The sequence below is a fragment of the Typopeltis vanoorti genome, chromosome 2 (assembly GCF_054136105.1).
Source record: "Typopeltis vanoorti isolate ZY-2024b chromosome 2, IOZ_Tvanoo_1.0, whole genome shotgun sequence".
Taxonomy (NCBI): domain Eukaryota; kingdom Metazoa; phylum Arthropoda; class Arachnida; order Uropygi; family Thelyphonidae; genus Typopeltis; species Typopeltis vanoorti.
This window is the reverse complement of record NC_143550.1, coordinates 91970490-91994319: the sequence shown is the minus strand read 5'-3', so window position 1 is coordinate 91994319 and position 23830 is coordinate 91970490. Positions and strand designations below refer to the sequence as shown.

The window sequence follows — 23830 nt, the reverse complement described above, 5'->3', positions numbered from 1 at the left end:
CCATACTTCAGGAATAGTAAGAACGTCATTGTGGTTTAAATTTGGTCTGTGTAGTAGAGCTTCAAAACTTTCTTTATATAAACGTTCATGTTTATATAAAGATCTATGTAAAAGTTTAGACTTTTCCCAATGAATCCTATGGCTTGTGTTTTCAATTCCATGTTGAGAGAGGCCAGATTTCTGCGGTTTAAAAAGACGAATGTGGTCTTGATGTTCCGAGATGCGTTTCTGAACAGACCTACCTACCTGTCTGTCCAAAGTAAGATAATTTGCATGAGCATGGAATCTCATAAACACCAGGCAACATCAAAGGTCAGAGTTTGTCCTTAGGAGAAGGTAACAAGTTGTAAATTTGGTTGATGGTTTGTAAGTAGTGGCAAAATTGTACTTCTTCATAATTTTAGAAAGAAGTTCGGAGATGCCTTTGACGTAAGGTATGGGAATCCTATGGACTTCTTGTTTGGTTTGATTTGTGGGAAAGTGACTGATGATTTTTTGAGTTGTTTTAGGATTATATCCATTTAGGATGGCTGTATTTTTGATTACTTCTAATTCTTGGTTTAGAGATTCTTCAGAGGAGGAGAATTTGTGTGCTCTGGAAACTAGTGATTTAATAATGCCAGATTTCTGAGATGGATGATGAGCGGAAGAATTGTGAATGTAGTGACCTGAGAATTAAAAGTAATCAAAAATACAGTCATCCTAAATGGATATAATCCTAAAACAACTCAAAAAATCATCAGTCACTTTCCCATCCCATACCTTACGTCAAAGGCATCTCCAAACGTCTTTCTAAAATTATGAAGAAATATAATTTTGCCACTACTTACAAGCCTATCAACCAAATTTACAACTTGTTACCTTCTCCTAAGGACAAACTCTTGCCTTTGATGTTGCCTGGTGTTTATGAGATTCCATGCTCATGCAAATTATCTTTTTGGATAGACAGGTAGGTCTGTTCAGAAACGCATCTCGGAACATCAAGACCATATTCGTCTTTTTAAACCGCAGAAATCTGGCCTCTCTCAACACGGAATTGAAAATCCAAGCCATAGGATCCATTGGGAAAAGTCTAAACTTTTACTTAGATCTTTATATAAACATGAACGTTTATATAAAGAAAGTTTTGAAGCCCTACTACACAGACTAAATTTAAACCACAATGACGTTCTTACTATTCCTAAAGTATGGGCAATTGTCATACAAAATTGTGTAAAATAATTATTATTAGTTAGTATTTAAATTAAGGAGATATCAAGACCTCATTATTATTATTAGTTATTATAGTTTTTTTTTTACTTAGTAACACGTTACGCACGTTTAATGGGATTCTATTATAATCATGCACCCTAACTGTATGTTATTCCTATTATTGTTTAAACTACTGTAATGATGATGTCCTAAGATACTTAGGATGAAAAAATATTTACAAGTAAATAATTTTCACTGTGGTTAATACGTGTGTTTCTTTTAATTATTTTTCTCTGATATTAGTCTTAGTGTGAGTATTTGTTGCACTGTACTTCGATCTTGTCGAAATCCGGCTTGCTCATCCAGAAGATGTGTCTCCATATGCCCCCTTCAGGCATTCTGTTAGTATTTTCATCAGCACTTTGTCAAGATGACTCATTAATGCAATAGTTCTGTAATTGGTGCATTCTAAAGACTGCCTTTCTTATGAACAACAACCAAGACCAATTTTTTTCCAGTCTTCTGGGGCATATCCTGATCTCCATATTTCATTACATAGTTGATGTATTTCTTTTACAACTGATTCTCCCCCATAATTTAACATCTCGCGTATTATGTTGTCATTTCCAGGACTCTTGTTGTTCTTGAGATGTTTTATAGGCTTATTCACCTCCTCTTCCAAGATGTCATTTTCAAAGATCTCTGCTGGTGGAGAGATTGCTTTTAGTTCTTTGATTACTTCTATTGCAGTATCATTTAGTTGAGTTTTATATAGTTCGCCGCAATATATATCCATCTATGTATGATTTCTGTCTTGTCCATCAATACTTTACCATTTTCATCTTTGGCTGTTACTGATTTTGTTTGCCACTTCCTATTGATATTCCTTATAAGTTTGTAGACCTCTCTAGTTTTGTGTTCTCGTAGTACTGTTCAATGTCTTTTCACTGGTCTTCCAACCATTTAGCTTTATCCATTTAGCCATTATAGTGGCTACTGTAGCCCCAGTGGTATCTCCTCTCCCTAGTGCATTTGGTGCTTTCCAGCGTGTGGCTCTATGGTGGGTGGGAAACCTGGAGGACGAACATTTTCATCCTATTGTTTATCCTGGCGTTATGATTAAAAAAAAAAAAAAAATTCCCACCTGTTGCAATGTTTACGGTGTGATATGGTTTTAGTTGGTGGAAAACAGTAGTGCTGCATAAATTCACTGATGACTGTGTAAGGTTTATGGGCCTAATGTAATGAGTGAAAGTAAGGTTAGCCAGTGCTGTGGTTTGCTTAAAGAATTAAAGGGTTTGTTTAAAGGGTGCAACAGTATTCACAGTGAGGAGCACATTAGCTAGCCAAGTTTGGTTACAAATGATTTGATGGAAAGAGTGAACATGAAAATTCATGAGAATTGTTGTTTCACAATTAAGGAATTTTCTTTTGAATTCCCAAAAGTTACATGCTCGGTCATTCAAAATTGTGGCAAAAAAGTTTAGATATAAGAAATTGTTTGCCAGATGAGTACATAAATTCTGGCTGATACGCATAAAAGCTGTCAGTGAAATTAGCACAAAAAATTTTTGAACATTAAAAAAATGAAAGAGAAGAACTTTTTCTCATATCATGGCTGGTGACGAAACATAGATTTCATGTACAAAAGTAGAGTCAAAACAACTATCAGTGCAGTGCTGTCATTCATAATCTTTGCAAGCAAAAAAATTCAAACAGGCACTGCCAGTCAAAAAATTGATGACCACTGTCTTCTTAGACCAAAAAGGGATCTTGCTTGACAAATTTCTTCAGGGAATAAAATTCAGAATAAAAGGTAAGGAATGCTGTCTTCAGGGATTGTGCTTTTTGAATGACAACATGTGAGTTCACACTGTAGCTCAAACTGTCCAGCGAATTCAGAAGTTTGGATAGGAACTTTTCAACCACTGACCTGACAGCCCTGACCTCACACTCAGTGACTACCTCTTGTTCCTGCATATGAAGCAGTGGCTCCCATCTCAGTGTTTTGAAGAAGACGAGGAACTGAAGGACAGCATGACTCAATGGTCAACTCATTGGCAATAGACTTTTTGGCACTAGTATGAAGCCAATGCTAGAAAGCATAATACTAGAAATGCTTGAGAGCCAATGGGGACTATGTGGAAAAATAAAAAAAAAATAAAAGTGTGTGTGTAAGTATTTTAGCATATAATAATTTTTTTTTCCCTTCTCTGTCAGTTTTTTTTATTTAAATTTTTTATTCTTTTCTGGACCTGCCTCATATATGATTCTCCCTTATCTAACACACTTTGTTGCCTTATCTTAAAATGCAAATAAATTGCTAAGACAAGACCGTCCATCACAAAGGTTCTCATGTTCATCAGTCCAGTCATATATTGTATTCCTAACCAATCTCTCCAACACTTTGACTGTAGCTGTCCTAGAACCATGTTTTTGGAGCCTGGGGGGTTGGGGCCTGAGGCTTACTGTCATGCCATTATGGTGTCTACTGTAGCCCCAGTGGTATCTCCTCTCCCTAGTGCATTTGGTGCTTTCCAGAGTCTGGCTCTATGTTGGGTGAGAAACCTGGAGGATGAACATTTTCATCCTGTTGTTTATCAGGGGCCATCATCAAGTTCCACCGATGTCAAAAAACCATCAAAATATCAATTGAAAACAAGTTAAAAAAAAAAAAAAAGCAGACACTAACAACAACAATACCAATGTTTTTAATACTACACTGAACTGGTAAAGAAACTCCTTTACAAAAACACCTTTCACCTGAAAGGAGTTTCTGTGAATACCAATTAACCCCTTCCATGAAACACTGAACTACTATTGAGGAGTAATATCAGAGTGGTATCCTTGATGTGCCTGACGAAGAGGTATGCTCTGAAATGAAAGATCAGGGAGTGACCACCACAAGGAGAATACTTATACTTATACTTAGGGATGGTCACCTGGTTCCCACCTGGAACATCATTCTTACTTTTCAGTACTCCTAAACCACCACCATCTGTGAAAGCAGGATATCTAAACTGTCCAGGTAGGCTTTATATCTCAAATCCTTTGCACTGCTTCAAATATCATAGTCATTCTGAAACTTCCTGTTGTGGCTCTGCCATCAGTGTGTGTGTGTGTGTGTGTGTGTGTGTGTGTGTGTGTGTGTGTGTGTGTGTGTGTGTGATGTGGTAATAAAGATCATGAGAATAAAGACTGTAAGGGGGTAAAAATGCCCCAAATGTGAGGAAGATCATCCAGCATATTCTGAAGCATGCCAAAGGTGCAAAAACGAAAAATAGATTAAAAAAAAAAAACCGAATGGTACTTATCTGGAAGCAAGGAAGGAATATACCACAAATTCTGCAACATTTAGTGGTAAACTCTTATATGCTAAGAAGGCAATTGTAAAAAAGCATCTGTGGGGAATGACACGATGCCAGTCCTGCCTTCTCATAATTACATCCATGAATGGTACGGTTTGTTTGTTGTCTCTCTAGAACACATAAAAGAAAATGATATGGACTCGCTCCAGAGGACATGGTTCCAGTACACAAAAAATCTACTTATCAAAAACAGTAATGGAACATGCACATCAAAGACATGTCTCAAGATCCTCTAATAGATGACCTGTCAACAGATGTCATGGATACCTCCATTTTCCCAGAACAAGACTAGGAATATTAATTCCTAGTGTGTCATAGAGGGAGTCAAATTTGACAGTGTCTTGGATATTTTTCTTAATGAAGAAGAAATGATGGATACCTGCTGTCCACTATTCTCTGAAAAGAAAAAATTCAAGGATAATGAAAATAAAATTATTTAACATTGGAAGCAGTTGATACTGCCAAAAAGAAAAAAAAAAAATTCCTACAACGGAATTGTTTTGGATTCCATTAAAACATCAGTGATATCACAGTATAAACCAATGTGCTTCTCCTGCAGGCTGACTGACAATCCAACATTATGAAATACTACTCTTATTCATAAGGTTGGCTAAGGAGATGGACCTACCCACAGAGGAGTCTCCTTCCTTGTGTGCAATCATACCACACTGCCCCTTTCCAGCAAGTCCCACTTAATACAAACGCAAAAGCAGCTGCTATCCAACTCTCATTTGGAACTTTAATAATGGTATGCTGCATCTGCATTCTTCGTTTCAGATATTTCTCAAGATGACCTTGATGATGTCATATTGCAGTCACTCTTAACCCTCTCCCCACTTAATTTTAACTGATGATTTAAACAGACATAATCAGGGCTTTTTTTTTCAGCCAGAACGCTCCGGAATGCGTTCCGGTAAATTTTTAGGACTTTAATGGTCCCTAAACACATATTTTATAAGTATTTCAAAACTAAGACTGCCTCCATTTTAAATTCTCAGTTATGGTCGTTGACAACGTAAATCAAAGATCATCTTTGGTTCATCCAATCTAGTGCTGCCATCTTGTGTTGTTGACACTGAACCTCGAAGAAGATCTAAGTTTTCGATTAGAATCAATAGTTGGCTGGAAGTTACCGGAAGCAGAACTTCAATGTGAACAAGCATGCAAGCAGACATTCTCTACTCAAGTAGTGTCACACTTTTACAATGTTGGTGAGTGAGGTTAATGTGTTTCATGGAAGTTTCACCAGTTTTACGCGATGAATAGTAAAATAACACAATTTTTCTCTTCTGCCCCCGCAACTAAAAAGTTAAAGCTTGAGAACAGTAAGTGTAGTGATAAAACATTATAGCAAAACCTTTGCTATAATGTTTTATTTCCATTTGATATATATAATATCCATTTGTCAAAGTAAAAGAACGAGAGCATCAAATGCCTGGTGTGTTTTGATTTTCTTGTGTTGTGAGATGAGATGGTAGAGTTCTGGTAAACTTATATTTAGAAAAAAGCCCTGGACATAAAACTGGTGGGATAGTGCTTGAACTGACATCAGAAGAAGAGTTGTTGAACATATGCTTGAAAACAGTAGTATTTCTTTCCTAATCACCGGAAGCAACATCTTCCCTATGCCTATCCAAGCATTCACTGCCATCGACTAAACTCTGCTCACCATCCCTTTTTCCCACTCTCCAATTGGAAAACTGATGAGAACTTATTTAGAAGTGATAGGTTTCCTGTGATATCCACTTTTCAGTATGTGCAACAATGCACTCCATTGTGGATATCATGATGAGAAGTTGAAGAAGCTGTCAAAACTGCAATTCCTAAAACAATTTGTTTCCATGTTTCCCTAAGCCTTGGTGGAAATGATGATCACACAGTAACCAAAGAAGCTCAGAAGAAGAAGGCTTAGAGTATTCTCTGAAGAGAATACTCTAAGCATTTTGCAAATACCTCACAAAAACAAATCTTATTGCTTTCAAATGTGCTGGAGTAAAATACATCTGGATAGTCAAAAGGAATCCTGGATCCAAATATACATCTTCCATAGCAAGCTCATCCAACAGTAAACAAATCTGGAAAATGATGGGAAGGTATAATTCCCACCAGCTCTCTATCATTGAATACAATGGATGCACGTTACTAGTGTAACAGCAATTGCAAACTAGTGCTCTCAAGGAGACTTTGGCTAAAACGGCAGAAATCTCCCCCCCCCCCCCACGAGTTCCTTGCTAAAAAAAGCAAAGCAGAAAAACAACAAATTCTTTGAATGGCACCGAATAATACAACAGGCTATTCACTAAAGAAGAAATCAAAGCTACTATGCGTCAGTGCCATCCAACTACTGTTGGACCAGAAAAATATCCATTACGAGATGGTAAAACATCTGCTGCCATCATTCATAGATATACTGCCTACACCTTTGCTACAGAATTTTCTGTGAGATGTTATTTCCAGATACCTGGCAAATGGTGATTATTATTGCCTTTCCTAAGCCAGGGAAGGATTTAAAATTCCCATATAGAGTATTTGATCAAAAGTATCTAGACACCTACTTGAAACTGTAATCAGACTTTCCAATAGTGGACATTAATATGGGGTTGGTCCACCTTTGCTTCTATGACAGCTCTAACTCTGCTGGGGGAGACTGTCTACCAGGTGTCAGAACGTCTCTGGAGGAATGGCAGTCCATTCTTCCGGAAGAGCTGTAGCCAGAGCAGTTTGTGATGCGGATCATTGGGTTCTGGAGTGAAGTCAGCATTTTAATTCATCCCAAAGGTGTTCTGTGAGAATCAAGTCAGGGCTCTGGGTTGGCCAGTCCATTTCTGGAACATTATTGTCCACAAACCATTCCCTCACAGACCTTGCTTTATGGCAGGTAGCATTGTCATGCTGATACAGACATTAGTCATCACCGAATTGATCTTCTACCGTAGACAGTACGCAATGGGTCAAAATGTCCTTTTACCCTTCCGCATTTAGATTTCCATGTAGTGTTACAAGAGGGCCAAGTCCATTCGATGAAAAATACCCCCACGCTGTAATGCCCCTTCCTCCAAATTTCACTGTTGGCACTACACACGTTTGCAGGAATCATTCTCCAAGCATTCGCCACACCCAGACCCTCCCATCTGACTGCCACATTGTAAAGCATGTTTCATCACTCCAAATCGCACACTTCCAGTTGTCCACTGTCCAGTAGCGTCGCTCTTTACACCACTGCAGGCGATGCTTAACGTTCACAGGAGAAATATTTGGTTTATGGGCAGCTGCTTGACTAAGGAACCCCATCCCTCTTAACTCTTGATGCACAGTTATGGTGCTGCCTGGACAGTTAGTAGCACTGCGGAACTCCCAGGTGGTTGTTTCACTTCATGTCTGGCAATTTCTGCAAACCACCTTCTTCAATGCTCAGTGGTCCTTGTCTGTCATTAAGCACAGCTTACCCGACCGTGGTTTTGCCTTCACATTTCCACTTCACAATCTCATCACCAACTGTTGACTCAGGCAACTTGAGAAGGGTTGAAATGTATCTGACAGATTTCTTACTGATATGGCAACCAATAGCTAGTCCACGTTCGAAGTCACTGACCTACCAATTCTACTCGTACTTCTTATCACCGAACAGCACACAGTAGTTCTATGCCTGTTTTTATACTGGTAAGTGAGGTTGTAGTAACTTCTAGACATCAATTTACGAATTACTGAGGGGTGTCTGGATACTTTTGATCAGATAGTGTAGTTACCATCAAATTGCTCTGCCCAGCTTTTGCAAGATTCTAGAAAAAATGCTTGACTCTCATCTTTTATGGTATCTGGAGAGAAACAGCTTTTTTTCTAGAACACAATCTGCCTTCTGAAAATGTTCTACTACTGATCACTTAGTACTATTGTATGCATTCATCAGAGATGCCGTCTAATACCTGGGCACTCAGTATTGGTTTCTCTGATATGAAAAAAGCAAACAAAACCACTTGCAGATTTTGAATCTTGAAAGACCTATGCAATTTTGGTCTTGAAAGGAATCTCCCTCTTTTTATAAAAAAAAAAAACTTTTTATCCAATGAATTTTCCAAGTCTGAGTGGAAACCACTTTCTTCAGGCCTTATATCTAAGAGTATGGAGTCCTGCAGGATTTAGTTTTTAATTGTCACATTTTTGGCAATCAAGATCAATCAACTGGATAATAGAACAACTTCATGTCCTTTTATGCGGATGACTTTTTTCATCTTCTGTCATTCATATAATATGAGGATCATATAAAGACAGCTATATCAAGCTATTGACCATCTTTCAAATACATGCTCAGAAATGGGTTAAGATTTTCATAGAAGACGATTTGTGTATACTTTTGCCACAGACATGGTCTTCATTCTGACACAAAACTTGAACTAGGACAAACATTAATCCCAGTTGCACCAGAAGCCATTCTTTTGGCTTCTGGTGCAACAGCTCATATTTGACAATAAACTTATCTTCCTCCCTCCCTTCCCTCATGTAAGGCATTTGCAAAGAATGTTCATTGCCGTAATGCAAAGAACATCCTCCACACCTCTTCCACCTCTTGTGGTGATGACAGATGGTGATGGCTTTGCTTCATTTGTACAGGGTATTGAAAAGCCTCATGCAAATGCAAACAAAGTATTCTGGCAGACCATCTGCTGCCTTCGAGGGAGGAAATCGTGCACAGCAAGGGCAATTAAGGCCTCTGATGGTGCACTTTTAACATCCGAGAAGGATATCCTCTACAGATGGAGGGAATACTTTGAGAGCCTTCTTAACTCGGGTGGCCCAGCAGTTGTGGACATCCAAGAGGTCCATGTAGCAATAAAATTGCTAAAATCGGGCAAGGCTGCTGGCGATGATGAAATTTGGCCCGAAATGTTAAAAGCTTTAAATCGAGATGGTGTTCTCTGGCTGACTGGAGTGTGTGTCAGGCTGCTTGGATATCTGGGCTAGTACCAAAGCAATGGCAGACAGGCATAATAATACCAGTCTTCAAGAAGGGAGACCAGAAGGATTGCAGTAACTATCGTGGCATCTCTCTGCTCAGTCTGTCTGGGAAAGTGTATGCTAAGTGTTGGAAAGATGGTGCAGGAGCATACTTGAGTCAAAGTTACAGGAAGAACAGTGGCTTTCGTCCTGGTAGAAGCACAATTGACCGAATCTTCACTTCAAGGCAAGTCTTTGAGAAATCTTGGGAATATGCCAAGAATATCTACACATGTTTTGTGGACTTGGAGAAGGCATATGACCAGGTTCCTAGGGATAAGCTTTGGCAAGTAGTACAGGAGTATGGAGTGGATGGCCAACTATTAGCTGCCATCAAGTCCCTGTATGAATGCCCAGAGTTTTGTGTCAGGGTAAACAGCACAGTCTGAACCTTTCATAGTCTCCGTTGGCCTCCGCCAAGGGTGTGTTCTGTCACCCCTCTTCATAATATATATGGACTGGATTGATAGGCACAGCCGAGGCAGTGAGTGTGTCAGAATTGGAAGATAAAGCATTGGACATCTACTTTTTGCAGATGACCTAGTTCTACTTAGCTCTTCCACAGATGACCTCCAGCGGACCCTGGATAGGTTTGTAGCTGTTTGTGCAGACGCCAAAATGTAGATCAGTGTGGCCATAACTGAAACATTTGTGGTCTCAAAACAACCATCCCAGTGCACTCTATATGTAAGTGGAGTCCCAATGAGGCAGGTGGAGAAGTTTAAATACCTTGGGTCCATATTCACGAATGATGTAAAATAGGACATAGAGCTAGATACTCGAATTGGCTTAGCAAGTTCAATATTGCGGGAGCTTGGCCATTCGGTAGTGTTGAAGCGGGAGTTAAGCCAGAAGGCAAAGCTGGCTGTCTTCAATACAGTCTATATCCCCATCCTCACCTATGGTCATGAGAGTTGGGTAATGACCGAAAGAATGCAGACACGAATCCAAGTGGCTGAAATGAGGTTCCTTCGAGGGGTTGCGGGGCTGATAAGACTCGACAGAGTCAGGAGCTCTGCAGTTCGGGAAACCCTCAATACTCAGCTGCTGCTTCTCTGTATTGAGAGATCACAGTTACGTTGGTATGGTCACATTGTCAGAATGCCACAAGAGAGGCTCCCTCAGCAGGCCCTCTTTGCCAAGCCAGAGGTGGGAGACCATGTGGAAGGCCTAGGACTCGCTGGATAGATTATATCCAAATCCTTGGGTGGACACATTTGGGAATCCCACCAGAACACCTGAGCTTGGTGGCAGAGGATCGTGGCCATTGGAAGTTCCTCTTGCAGCTGCTGCCCCCACAACCCAATTAGGAAAGGTGGGCCTTGAAGATGCATGTATGTATGTATGTATGTATGTATATTGAAAAGATCAAAACTTGATTATGGATCACAAGTGTAGTATGCTTCTGCCAGGGAGAGTACCCTGCAATGGCTAGACCCAATTTGCCATCAAGTCATCACAATTACATCTGAAGCATTTTGAACTTCACCTGGTCCTAGTCTAAGGTAAATTAATCACTTTTGATGTTTTGACATCAACAGCTGTATTTTTTATATTCAGTGAAAAACAAAATTCCTGTCAAACCACTCCATGTGGCCAATTATTTTTCATCCACAGTGAGAGAATTTGTACAACTCTCAACAGACTGCCATAAAACCCTTTGGTTTGTGAATAAAACTGCCTACACAGATGGTTCAAAATCTGAGGACCTAGTGGGACCTTCTGCTGTCATTTCACATGGCATTATTATTATTATATTATTACACGATGAGTCATTGACTGCCTCCAAGAAGTCAGTGACTCATTGTGGGAGGCATCACCCACACCTAGCTTTCATACCTCCTCTTAAACTCATTCACACTAGATGCCCTCACTCCTTCAACAGGAACTGTTCCACTGATTCACAGTTCTATGAGAGAAAAATCTACCTCACCCCTTTCTTAACGGCACACAAACTTAACTTCCATGGATGCTGCCCTTGCCCTCTCTCCTCCCATGTAATGAAACATTTCATCAGGTGATATCCTATAACATCCATTCAGAAGTTTATAGAACTCTATCACATCAACCCATCTTTTTTCTTTCTACCAGTATCTGCAGTCTACATATTCTCAGTCTATCCTCATAATCTACATTCCAAAATATCAATGTTATCTTTGTAACTCTTCTTTTCAGCCTTACAACAACTTCTTCATTCCTTTGGAATCTAGGCTACTACCAAAGATGCACACGGTATTCCACCAATATAATATGCTGTTGGATATTGTATCATGCCAAAATACATATCTTTACAATTATTAACATTGAATTAATAGCCATTATCATTTGCCCTAGTATGTCATCCAGAGTAAAAACCGAAAAGTGAGTATTTTTCTCTGAACTGAATGAAACAAATGCAAATCACTAGTAGATAAATGCACAAAAAGCGGCTCTGAATTTAGTGATTGTGAAAAAAATATATTGAGTGTGCATTTCTGTTTAATATTTACGTTGTGTTTTGGAATAGGCTATACTCCAAAGTTCATATCCCTAATAGTTTAAAACAAGTTCATTTCTGAACAAAATTCAACTGGGGAAAAATAAACAAAATAATGATGCATGCCTCAGAAATCAGATTTGACTCTGATTTTTTTAAAATGTATTCCATAAGAAAAATCACTGTAACAATTCCTAAGCAGTATCACATTAAGGTTCAGTTTTCATATTATTTAATTTAAAAATGATTTGCAAAACCTGTTATATGTCATTCATAAAAGAAGGGGGGGGAGACTGAAACTAGTAGCATTCATTTTATTATTATCGTTACTATTATTAGTCTCTAGATTACTCTCTACCACTATTAATATTAACTTTGTCTGTTAATTATGTGTGTTATGTGGACAGTTTGCTTGTATATTGGATGAAGAACATGAGTTTCCAGAAGTAAAAACCATGCTCTCTCTCTCTCTCTCTATGAGATTGACTAACTCACCATCATTTAATAATTCTGTTGAAACTGATAATCGAACTCAGATCTTTTCCCATTGAAAGCTCTGTCTAATTGAATGCACTTTCAACTTTAAGTCGAAAATGCCCTTAAAGTTGGAACGGCAAAAGTTAAACTAATGATAATTAATTTCATGCAGACATATATGTTGCAACTGCAAACTTCTTCATGGAAGTAGTGTTGCACAGCAGCCAGGTTCAATTTTGGACACACTTCAAAATAAATTTAATGTTTTTTTTTTTTCCTGTACTTAAATAATGAACTGCATGCATATTAAATTTACATTTCATAATATATTAAGAATGACTGAATAAAATGCATTTTCAGTATGGTTCGAACACAGCTTGAAGTAGAAGTAGAAGTTGAGGGATCAGATGGACAAGTAGAACCTATGATTACTATCGAAGAAGAAGAAGATGTTGTTCTTTTTTGGGATAGTGGCAGAAAAAGCAAGAGTATTAGAGAATTAGCTCCAGGAGCTGCTGAAGGAAATATAGAAGACAAAAATACTCTTTCTTATTATAGGCAAGTTTATTCATTTCAAAATTATGTGTAAAAATTATGTTTAAAACTTTATGTGTACCATAATAATTGGGATATACAAGCATACACATGAATTAAATAAGCAATGACGTTATTTAAAACTGAGTTTTCACATTATTTTTAATACATTAAGTGCACAGTGAACAGTTTATATCTAAAATTTAAAAAAAAAGTTTGCATTATCAAATAATATTATTGTTGTTATTATTATTATGGGTAACTCCAAGGAGTCCTTAGATCGCATTGAGGAAGGAATTAAACATCATGTCAAGAATTATCCAACATTTGCATAGTATCTATCATACTTTGCTTTGAACTCATTCACAGTCATGCCGCCCACAACAGACTGGCAAAAAGTTAGCAAGGGTTATAACATCCTTGCTAATTAAACTCTTACTCAGTTTCCATGAATGATGCTAGTTCTCCCACCACCAGACCTGTTCTGAAAATTTTCCTCTGAATTGATCTTGTAAAAACCTCTGATGAGAACAGATTAAACAGGTTTGTTTAACCTGTTCTCATCAGATTTTCATTCCATAGAGCTGCTTCCATCTTTGTCACTCTCCTCTGGATCCTCTCCACCTCCTCCTCATCACCAAGAAACCTGGTGCCTAGATCTGTGCCCATTAGTCAAGATTGTGTCTTATCAAGGCTCTATAAAGAGGAACAATAACTTGTTTGTCTCTGCTCATCAAGGTATTCTTCAGTAACCAAGTAATTTGATGAGCTGCTTTAGCCACTTTTTCGAGGTCCTCCTAAACTTTAACTCCCTATCCACTAACACTCCCAAGTCTCTGGCTTCATCAATTTCCTGCAGTACAGTTCCACCAATGTGGTATGTAGCTGGTAATCTTTTCACTCCAAAATGCATAACCATACACTTTGCTGCGTTAAACTGACATCCATTCTCCTTTGCCCAGACTGCCAATCTTTCCAAATCATCCTGCAAGAGCTAGACATCATCTGTATTAATTATTACTTTACCCAACTTTGCATCATCAGCTAATAACTGAACAGTTCCTCTCAGATCCTTTCATATATCGTAATGAAAGAATTAAACAGTAGCAGTCCAAGAACAGAACCCTGTGGCACACCACTAGCCACATACCTTCTTTTGGACTTTACTCTTGAATAAACTACTCCCTGATATCTCTCCGTCAACCACCCTTCATCCATCTCACCAACCCTATAATAAATTTAGTTTAATCCTTTATCCAAGTGTAAGCAAACAAAGTTTGCACCTGAAAATATCTTCAGGACTGAGGTAAGGTGGTGAAACTCCGAGCAAAGGTGGACCAAGCTCAGAATCCCACTGACGAGACCTCAATTAAGGGAAGTGGCCCTTCCCTTAATGCATAGCAGTATACATGTCCGCAAGGAGATGTGCTTTGCATTATGGGAGATACTGAGACAGGGAGTGATGAGAGCTAGGTCCACCTTTGCTCAGAGTTGCACCACCTTGCCTCAGTCCTGAAGATATTTTCAGGTGCAAACTTTGTTTGCTTATACTTGGATAAAGGATTAAACTAAATTTATTATAGTCTGATCAAGTGCAAAATAAACTTCCGACATCCTTCCATCACCAACCCCATATGCTGCTGATGAGAATTCCGAGCGGGTATCCTGTCAAAGGCCTTTGCAAAGTCCATCAGTATCACTGTAAATCCATTACCTTTATTCAACTCAGCTGTCACTGTATTATAAAGTGTGAGCAAGTTACTGAGGCATGACCTATCTTTCACAAAACCTCTTCATACAGTATCCCATTTCCATCTATCCATTCCAGTATTTTGTTTTTGACCAACTTCTCCAATACTTTGACGTTGACTCCTGATTGCTGGTTGGTCGGTCTTGGAGCCTCCTTTATGCAGTGAACTATTTTCCCCTCTTTCCACCCCCTTAGGACTAACCCAGAGCTGAGACTTAGTATAACAATATGGTCAAGGGCACTGACAATTCCCTTGCTGCTTCACATGAAACTTGAGCAAGTATATCGTCTAATCCTACAGCTGTAATCAATTAAGGTTCTGTAATATGCCATGCACTTCCATTTCATTCACCTCAGTTCCCTTATAAGCCTATGGCTCTCTCTCTTTTCTGCATTATCACTACATTTATGATACACTCTCGTAAAATGTTCACTTTACAAGAGTGTATCATACAATCAGTCAAAACAGTAATTCTACTGTTTTGACTGATTCAGTTATCTTCCTACCATTGGCATTCATTAAAATCATTCCACCATATACATTCTTTCTCTTGCAATTCTTAATTATCAGCAGAGATTCTTTCCTATTCTTTTTGGCGTCTTTACATTTAACCACACTACCAGCCATATAGATAACATATACACTTTTCATACACTTCGTATCCATCATATATTTCAATGTAATATCAATGGTATTGCAATTTTAATATGCACTTCACATCCATGGTAACCTTGACATCTATAGACATCTTGGCAGTCGGATGGTTAATCTATAATTCCTCCTGCAATGGGAGAGGCCTTCACCCTGCAGTGGATAGAAAAATAGACTGTTCATCATCATCATGTAAAGAAAATGATGTAAAACAAATAAAATAAAAAAACATAAATGTGATCAAATTGAACTAAAAGTAGCAGATGAAATCTTACTGAAATTGTGGGCAACTATATTTGCTACAGACAGTTAGTGTTAATGAGAAAACAAGAAAAAGATAGAAGAATCACACAAGGAAACAAAGCATTTTGGATGAAGTCTGTATGTGTATGAGGCCGAGGTATTAGAGCTGTTGCACAAATTGAATAAGAATTCAGCAATAGGGACTGATGGAATATCAGCACGTATGCTAAAAGAGTGTTCAGCTGAACTGGCTGTTTAATATGAGTCTCAGAACAAGGAAGATTCAGCAGGAATGGAAGGAATGTATGGTAATACAATTGCACAAGGGTGGTACAAAGACCGATGTGTCCAACCATTGGCCAATTAGTATCTCAGGAGTGGTGGTGAAGATTTTGGAAAAATTGGTTAGTGCTTGGCTTGCATTCAGAAATAGGTTGACAGTGAATCTCTACTTTGCAATGAACAACATGGGTTTACAAAGGGAAGGTCATATTTTAGCAATTTACTCACATTCTATAACAGTGTTACCATTGAACTAGACAAGGGGAATGGATATACCATGATACTTTTGGATTTTGCTAAGGCTTTTGACAGAATACAGCATGGTAGACTGTTGCATAAATTGGAGAAAATGGATTTGGGTTATACAATATTAGCATGGATAAGAGGATGGCTGACTGACAGATATCAAAAAGTGGTATACAGGGGATCTGAGTCTGCAAGGTTTAAGGTAACAAGTGGTGTACCACAAGGAGCAGTGCTTGGTCCACTGTTATTCAATCTGTACATTAATGATATTGGGAAGGATTTGACAAGCAACATATAGCTATTTGCTGATGATGCAAAGATAGGTAGGGTAATCAGGAATGCTACTGATATCCAGTACTTGCAGAATGATTTGAATAGGCTGGAATTGTGGGCATGGAAAAATGGGTGTCAGTTCAATGTGAGTAAATGTAAAGTCATTTTATTTATTCTTTTTTTATGATTTTTTTTTTTTTTTTTTTTTTTTTTTTTTTTTTTTTTTTTTTTACATAGTCCAGAAAACCTGCTCTAGAGACTAAACATGGAACTTTTACAGCCACTTCGCTGGTGATTCACCTGCAGTGATTTCCACTACAGCTCAAAAGATAATTGTAATGTCGAAACAAATGCTCACATGTAAAGATAAGGATGTTATTTTGCCTCTTTACAAGGCCTTGATAAGACCTCATTTTTGGACTATTATGTGCTGGTCTAGTCTCCTGGTTTCTGTTGAGATTCTGATATATTGGGGAGAGTACAAAGGAGAGTGTTAAAAATGATATCAATATTGTGGAATATTGATTATGAAGACAGATTGAGAATTTGTAGACTGCAGACACCAGCAAACAAGAGAAAGAGGGGTGATATGATTGAGACTTACAAACTTCTGAAAGGTCATACAGGATTTCACTTGATGGAATTTTTCAATTTATGGAGTGTGGGGTAAGGACAAGAAGGCATCCTTGGAAGCTGAGAATGAAGGCTGTCAAGTAGGGGTGTGAGGGCTAGATTTTTCTCTCAGAGGGTAGTGCATGATTGGAATGGATTGTGTTTGGATGTTGTGAGTGCAAGCAGTGTGAATGAATTCAAGAATAAGTATGATAGCTGGTGTGTGTAGGATGTGCCTCCCCCTCCTCGATGAGTCTGACTTCCTGGAGGTCTCTCTTAATAATAATAATGAATGAAGATTATCTGTTAGGAGATTTGTCTGTCTGCTTAAAAAAATAAAAATTTTAATATATGAATTCAGTGTTTACTTATGAAAAGTAGTCATGAGCAATTTAAAAAAAAAAGGAAGTCAGGTTGTGTGTGGCCCAGAGAGCATTGGAGAGAAGAATGTGCCAGAAATTTCTAATTATTATTATTTCTAATATTATTAGAAATAATAATATTAAAGAGATGACTGGAGTAGAGTTGAGCATTCACTGAAAAAAAGAAAGACATTTACTTTCGTTAGTTAATTTCCCTTTTGAATTTTTCGTGAAAAATGATGTACCATCTTGATTTGAACTGTGAGCAGTGGCTGCCAATTTATGTTTTTGCTTCATCAGATGCTGTTTTATATCAGAATGGCCTCCATGTTCAATTAAAAAAACCGAATGACACACAGTACATTACAGCTTGTTTGTTTCGTCGTCTTTCAAGAAGGGATATTCTTCTTTTAAATCCCGAGTGAAACTACACTTCCTTTCTGGCATGATAAAATCTGAATAAAATATCCCACTCACAATATCTACTCTCTTTAACTTTCACAATTAAACAGACCAGCATAAGAAGCACAAAACAATGGTATGGTAGACAAAGTAACCTTGCTACTGTCTGCATGCAGCAGTGCTGCCACTGGTTGCAGCATTTTTGTCCTATCGCAGAGAGAGAGAGAGAGAGAGAGAGAGTGTGTGTGTGTGTGTGTGTGTGTTCATAATGATTGATAATCATCATAGCATAGCATGCATGTTTTCGATCTCAGGCTATCACATGTCACCAGCAGAGACATTATCCTTTCCATATTCAAAGATACAAGAATGAAGTCATACCACGAATTCAAAAAAGGGACTAAAGTTAATAAAAAGGGACAATTAGCATCTCGTTAAGGTTTTGTCAGGACAATGGGACCAGAGTCTAAAAATGGGGACAATCCCATTAAAAAGGGATATCTGTTCACCCTACTGTAAATCCCATGTAAGAGACAAAAATGATTTTTTTTCAGTTCATTTCAGTTTTTTTTTTTTTTTTTCACTCTTGAAAAATGCAATCCCGAGATGCTACTAAATCTTAGTAATCAGTTATGTGAAGTTTCTAGAAGAACTAAGAAGAACTGGTAAGAATAAAAAAAATAATTTATTATTATGAAGGATAATATATATCCATTGTAAATTTTTGCCAGATTATTTTCTTGAGATTTTATGAGAATATAACCTTGGGCATGTTTGGGAGCTGCCTTTGGTTTTGCACCACTTAAAAGACATGAACCTAGCCCACAGTTCCATGTATTCACTTTTTATTAGTATGTTCCAGTTTTTACACATAATCTAAACAAGACATAGCTTAATGCCTTACCTTACAAGGGTCCTTATAAAATAAAATTTATGAGTAATGAACATCAGTGTACAAAAGAATGAAAAGTATTGTTATTATCGATTATTTTTGAATATTTCTTCCTTTACTTGTTGTAAAGAACAATTGATCACAATATACTTTTGGTTGTTTTCACAATGTATATTTATTATTGGAATCAATAAATGACTAACACATTTGTGAATGGTAAGTATCAAGCAGAGATTGTTTACTTACTTATAAGGGAATGTATGGCATACTGGGTAGCTAATCTTTTTTGTTTAGCAAATTTCATGGTTTAGCTACTAGATTTCATCATCAATCAAAGATGAAATAAGAGTACCCAATTTGATCCATCTACCCAAGCTCCACTTTACCTCTAATGGTCATTACTTATTGAAATAGGCTGCAGTTTGTCTGATCTGCTTCTGAGTTTGGCATTAATGTGTATGTGTAATCTTGTTAACGTGATCAACACTTTAAGAATTGTCTAACACACACACCTCTATTTAAATTCTGTGGTGAATTAGAAATGTATTTTATGAAAAATAATTTACAGATTAAAAAATAATCTAAGATAATCAAATTGTAAGGTGATCCCAACAGATCAAGTAACGCAGCAACACCAGATGCTGTGTGCAGACTTTAAAATAAAATTGAAGATAAGAACCTTTGGAAGCCATGGGAGGAAGACAATTAAGTGGTTTCACTTAAAAGAAGAGAGTGTGAGGAACCATTTTAGGGAGAAGGTGTTAGAGAGGATTTCGGATGGATTAGAAAATGTACATGATTGGTGGAGACATAATTCAAAAAAAATTCTAAGCTGTACAATTGAGGTGCTTGGTGAAACATCCAGAAAGATTAGAGAGCAGAAGGAGGGTGGTGGTGGAATAATAATGTACAAGAAGCAGTGACAGCTAAGAGGAAGACAAAGCAGAAGTGGGAGGAGTCAAGAGTGGAAGAGGACAAAGAAAAAGCGAGAAGCCAAGAGAGTTGTTGCACAGGCAAAGGCCATGGCATATCAAGACCTTTATGGTCAATTAGAAACAAAGGAAGGACAGAGAAAGATTTATTGATTGGCAAAATGTAGAAATAAGGCATCAAAGGACATTATATATGTGAGGCAGATCAAAGACATTGGAGGAAGGGTATTAAGGAGAGATGTGAATATAAGAAACAGATGAAAAATATACTTTGAAGGGCTTTTGAATGAAGAAAATGCAAGGACTCACAGAGAAGATGGGGAGCCTTATGAGGGGAAGGTGCAAAACATTAGTAGAGTGGAAGTGAATGAGGCCATAAAGAGAATGAAGAACAGAAAATCGGAGGGCCCTGACAGGATTCCAATGGAGGCATGGAAGGCATTGGGGTAAGGGGAAATTGACCTGCTGTGGGACCTGTTAATAAAAGTTTGTCGACAGGAAAATATACCCGAGGAATGGAGGGAAAGTACTCTTGTCCCCATCTACAAGAGTAAAGGGGATGCACAAGACTGTAAGAATTGCAGAGGAATAAAGTTGATGTCCCACACAATGAAAATCTCAGAGAGGGTTCTTGATGGAAGATTGAGGAAGGAGGTGGAGATTGCAAAGGAGCAATTTGGCTTCATGCCTGGTCTATCGACAACAGATGCCATCTTTGGGTTATGACAGATCATGGAAAAGTTTTGAGAGAAGCAACAGGAGCTACATCTGGTATGCATTGATCTGGAGAAAGTGCATAATAGAGTGCCATGGCAAGAAGTCTGGAGGTGTCTGAGGGAGAAGAAGGTACCAGAGAAATATGTCAGGCTGGTGCAGGAGATGTACAGAAATGTGAAACCTGTTTCACATTTCTGTACATGTGAAATGGGCTGTAAAATGTGAACGTTTCCCAGTGACAGTTGGCTTGCATCAAGGGTCAGCATTAAGTCCGTTCCTGTTTAATATTGTGATGGAGGAGGTGAGAGAAGATGCGCCATGGACTATTTTGTATGCAGATGACATTGTGCTGTGTGCAGAATCAAGAGAAGAAGAAGTGGCAGCTAAACTGGAAAGTTGGAGGAAAGTACTGGAAGAGAGGGGTATGAGACTGAGCAGAAGTAAGACAGAGTTATATGTGTTGCAAAGTGGATGGTAGCCAGGAGAAGATCTGGAGCTGGAAGGAAATGTCATCAGGAAGGTCAGTGATTTAGATACTTAGATTCAACAATGAAAGAGGATGGTGAGGCTGAGAAAGAAGTGTGATGCAGGATACAAGCAGGATGGAGGAACTGGAGAGAGATGGCTGGAGTGCTATGCGATAAGAGGGTGCCGATTAATTTAAAAGGCAAAATCTACAGGACAGTAGTGAGACCATCTATGACGTATGCTATGGAAACTGTGGCCCTGAGGAAAAATAACATCAGCAGGATGGAGGTAGCTATGAGAATGCTTAGGTGGATGTGTGGTGTAACCAGAAAGGATCGTCTGAGAAATGACTATGTAAGGGGAATGGTGAAAGTTATGAACTTAGGGGCAAAGATACAGAAGGCAAGGTTGAGATGGTTTGGTCATGTGATGAGGGGGGAGGAAGAGTGTGTGAGAAGAAAGGTTGAGGAGGAGGAGGAGACTCACTACAAACAGAACCCTATTTAAGTGGGAAAAGCTGCAGAAGAAGAAGAAGAAGAAATAATAATTAATATTCAATGAAAGTTTTTTCACTTGGTTGTATAATAAATTAAAGATGCCAAGAAATTATATTCTTGGTTTCTTCCTTTATCCAAGTGTAAGCAAACAAAGTTTGTGTGCGAAGTCACTTCACAACTGTTACTTGTATATAGAGGCTACTGACTTTACATCAGTTGCCTTAGTATTCCATAATGCAATGCACATATCCTTATGGACATGTATAATGCCTATGCATTATGGGAAGGGCCACTGCCCAGATTGGTTTCGATCTTTATTGAGGTCTCATCAGTGGGAGCCAGATCCAGAAGTGATACCATGGTAGTGGCTCTTCCCATAATGCATAGCATTATACATGTTTATAAGGACATGTGCATTGCATTATGGGATACTAAGGTAGCTGATATGAAGTCATTAGCCTCTATATAAAAGTAACCAGTCATGAAATGACTTCACATGCAAACTTTGTTTGCTTACACTTGAATAAAGGATGAAACCAAGAATATAATTTCTTGCCATCTTTAATTTATTGTATAACCAAGTGAGAAAACTCTCAACATCTCTCTCTCTCTCTCTCTCTCTCTCTCTCTAATTCAGAGTATTTTAGTAATAAGGTGTCCCCTTTTGATTATTTATATATGGAAATATGACTACTGCATTACTTCAGCTTTGGTATCACTTCTGGGTCTGATTCCCACTGATGACATCTAGGATTTTGGCAAGATAAGTACTTTGTTTTTTTTTTTGTTTGTTTTTCACTTTGATTTTATTTTACCAGTTCTATTGGGTCTTTTGCTTCCATGAGAACTGATTTAAAAAAAATAATAAATAATAAATATTAAGATTGCTGGTTATGCACTTAATACCTGCAATATGAGATTCCTTTGGTGGTATCATGACTGCCATTTTGCAGTAGCTCAAATAGAGCATTTCTGGTGGTGTAGAATTATTTTTGTATCACGAGATTATTTAATTATCTGTGTTATGACTGAAAGTTTTTTTTTTTTTTTCTCTTGCAATCAAATGCAGAGGTTTTAGTCTTTTTCCCCACCTGAGATAATGGTACCAGTTCCTATAAGGGTGCAAACTAGGAATTGAAATTCAGTTTAAAAGGGATTAAAAGAGATAGCTGGTGCTAACACGATTTATTCTTTCGCTCCGTACAGCGGAGGGAAATATTTAATTCTAATTAAAGATGTGGAAACAAGGGACAAACTATTACAGTGTTTTACTTTTGAAGGCAGCAAAATTATTCCTGTATTGGTAAGGAGCCAGGTAAAAACAGTAAATATTGAAAGATTTCCAATGAAATATGTAGAGAACAGTTTGAAAGTCAGCATAATGAAATTCTTATACAGCCATTCTCGAATTGGGTAAGATTATGAACATACGAAAGGATTTTCAGTTGAAGATCCAAACTGGTTTTCTGGTGATGTTACCTTCACAATAGATATGAAGATGCCTGTACCAAATTTTGTCAACATTGGTACAACTTCCACAGTTTGGGTACTGACAACAACACTTTGTTTCATAAAAGGCTTGTTTTCAAATCCATGTTACTTTCTAACCTTCTGTAAATCGTATTTTAATTCATTAATTATAAAAATCAAAATTCTTTTCCCATTGCTGACAGGTGGTGGGTACATCAAAAAAATAACATGTTCTGTTGTAAGTATTGGAATGAAAGGTTGAAACAACTCTGGGTAGTAACTCTTTCCATAATGCATAACATTATACATGTCCGTAAGGATACAATATGTTCATTGCATTATGGGATACTAAGGCAATTGATATAAGTCATCGATCACTATACACAAGTAGCCCAGTAGTGAAGGCACTTCATACCCAAATATTGTTTGCTTACACTTGGATAAAGAATGAAACAAAGAATGTAATTTCTTGGCATCTTTCATTTATAGTATAACCAAACGAAAAAAAAAACTTAAAAGTCTGGTAGGGAGGAAGAGGGGTGATATGATTGAGACATACAAGTTGGTAAGGGGTTGTTATAGTATTAATGTTGAAGAGATTTATCATATGGAGATTGGGGAGAGCTAGAGATCATCCCTGGATGCTATATAACAAGGATGCGAGGAGGTGAGTGAGAAGCAGATTTTTTGCATGAAGAATTGCGAATCATTGGAATGCATTGCCTGAATCCATTGTCTGTAGAGAATTTGAATGTGTTTAAAGAACAGTAGGATGGGCTGTGTGTATGACAAATGGGGACCTCCTAGGTGACTTCATCTGGTCTTAGGATAATAATAATAAAGAACAAGCCAGGACAGTGACTCATTTAGTAAGGAGAACAAAAGTGTAGTATGAGCAGAAATTTGCAAATCAGGTGAAGATAAACCCTAGAGAGTTTTTTAGATACGTGGCAAGTAGAAGGAAGAATGATTATGGTAAGATGATGTTAATGGA

General features: G+C 37.8%; 1 protein-coding gene across 1 annotated transcript in view; it reads left to right on the top strand.

Annotated features, from left to right (window-relative positions):
• Itpr (Inositol 1,4,5,-trisphosphate receptor) overlaps nt 1-23830 on the top strand; it is a 1112489-nt gene that overhangs the window by 295699 nt on the left and 792960 nt on the right. The window contains exon 16 of the mRNA XM_090401920.1: nt 12865-13062. Within this exon, the coding sequence (XP_090258046.1) occupies nt 12865-13062 (198 nt within the window). The remainder of the gene's footprint in view (nt 1-12864; nt 13063-23830) is intronic.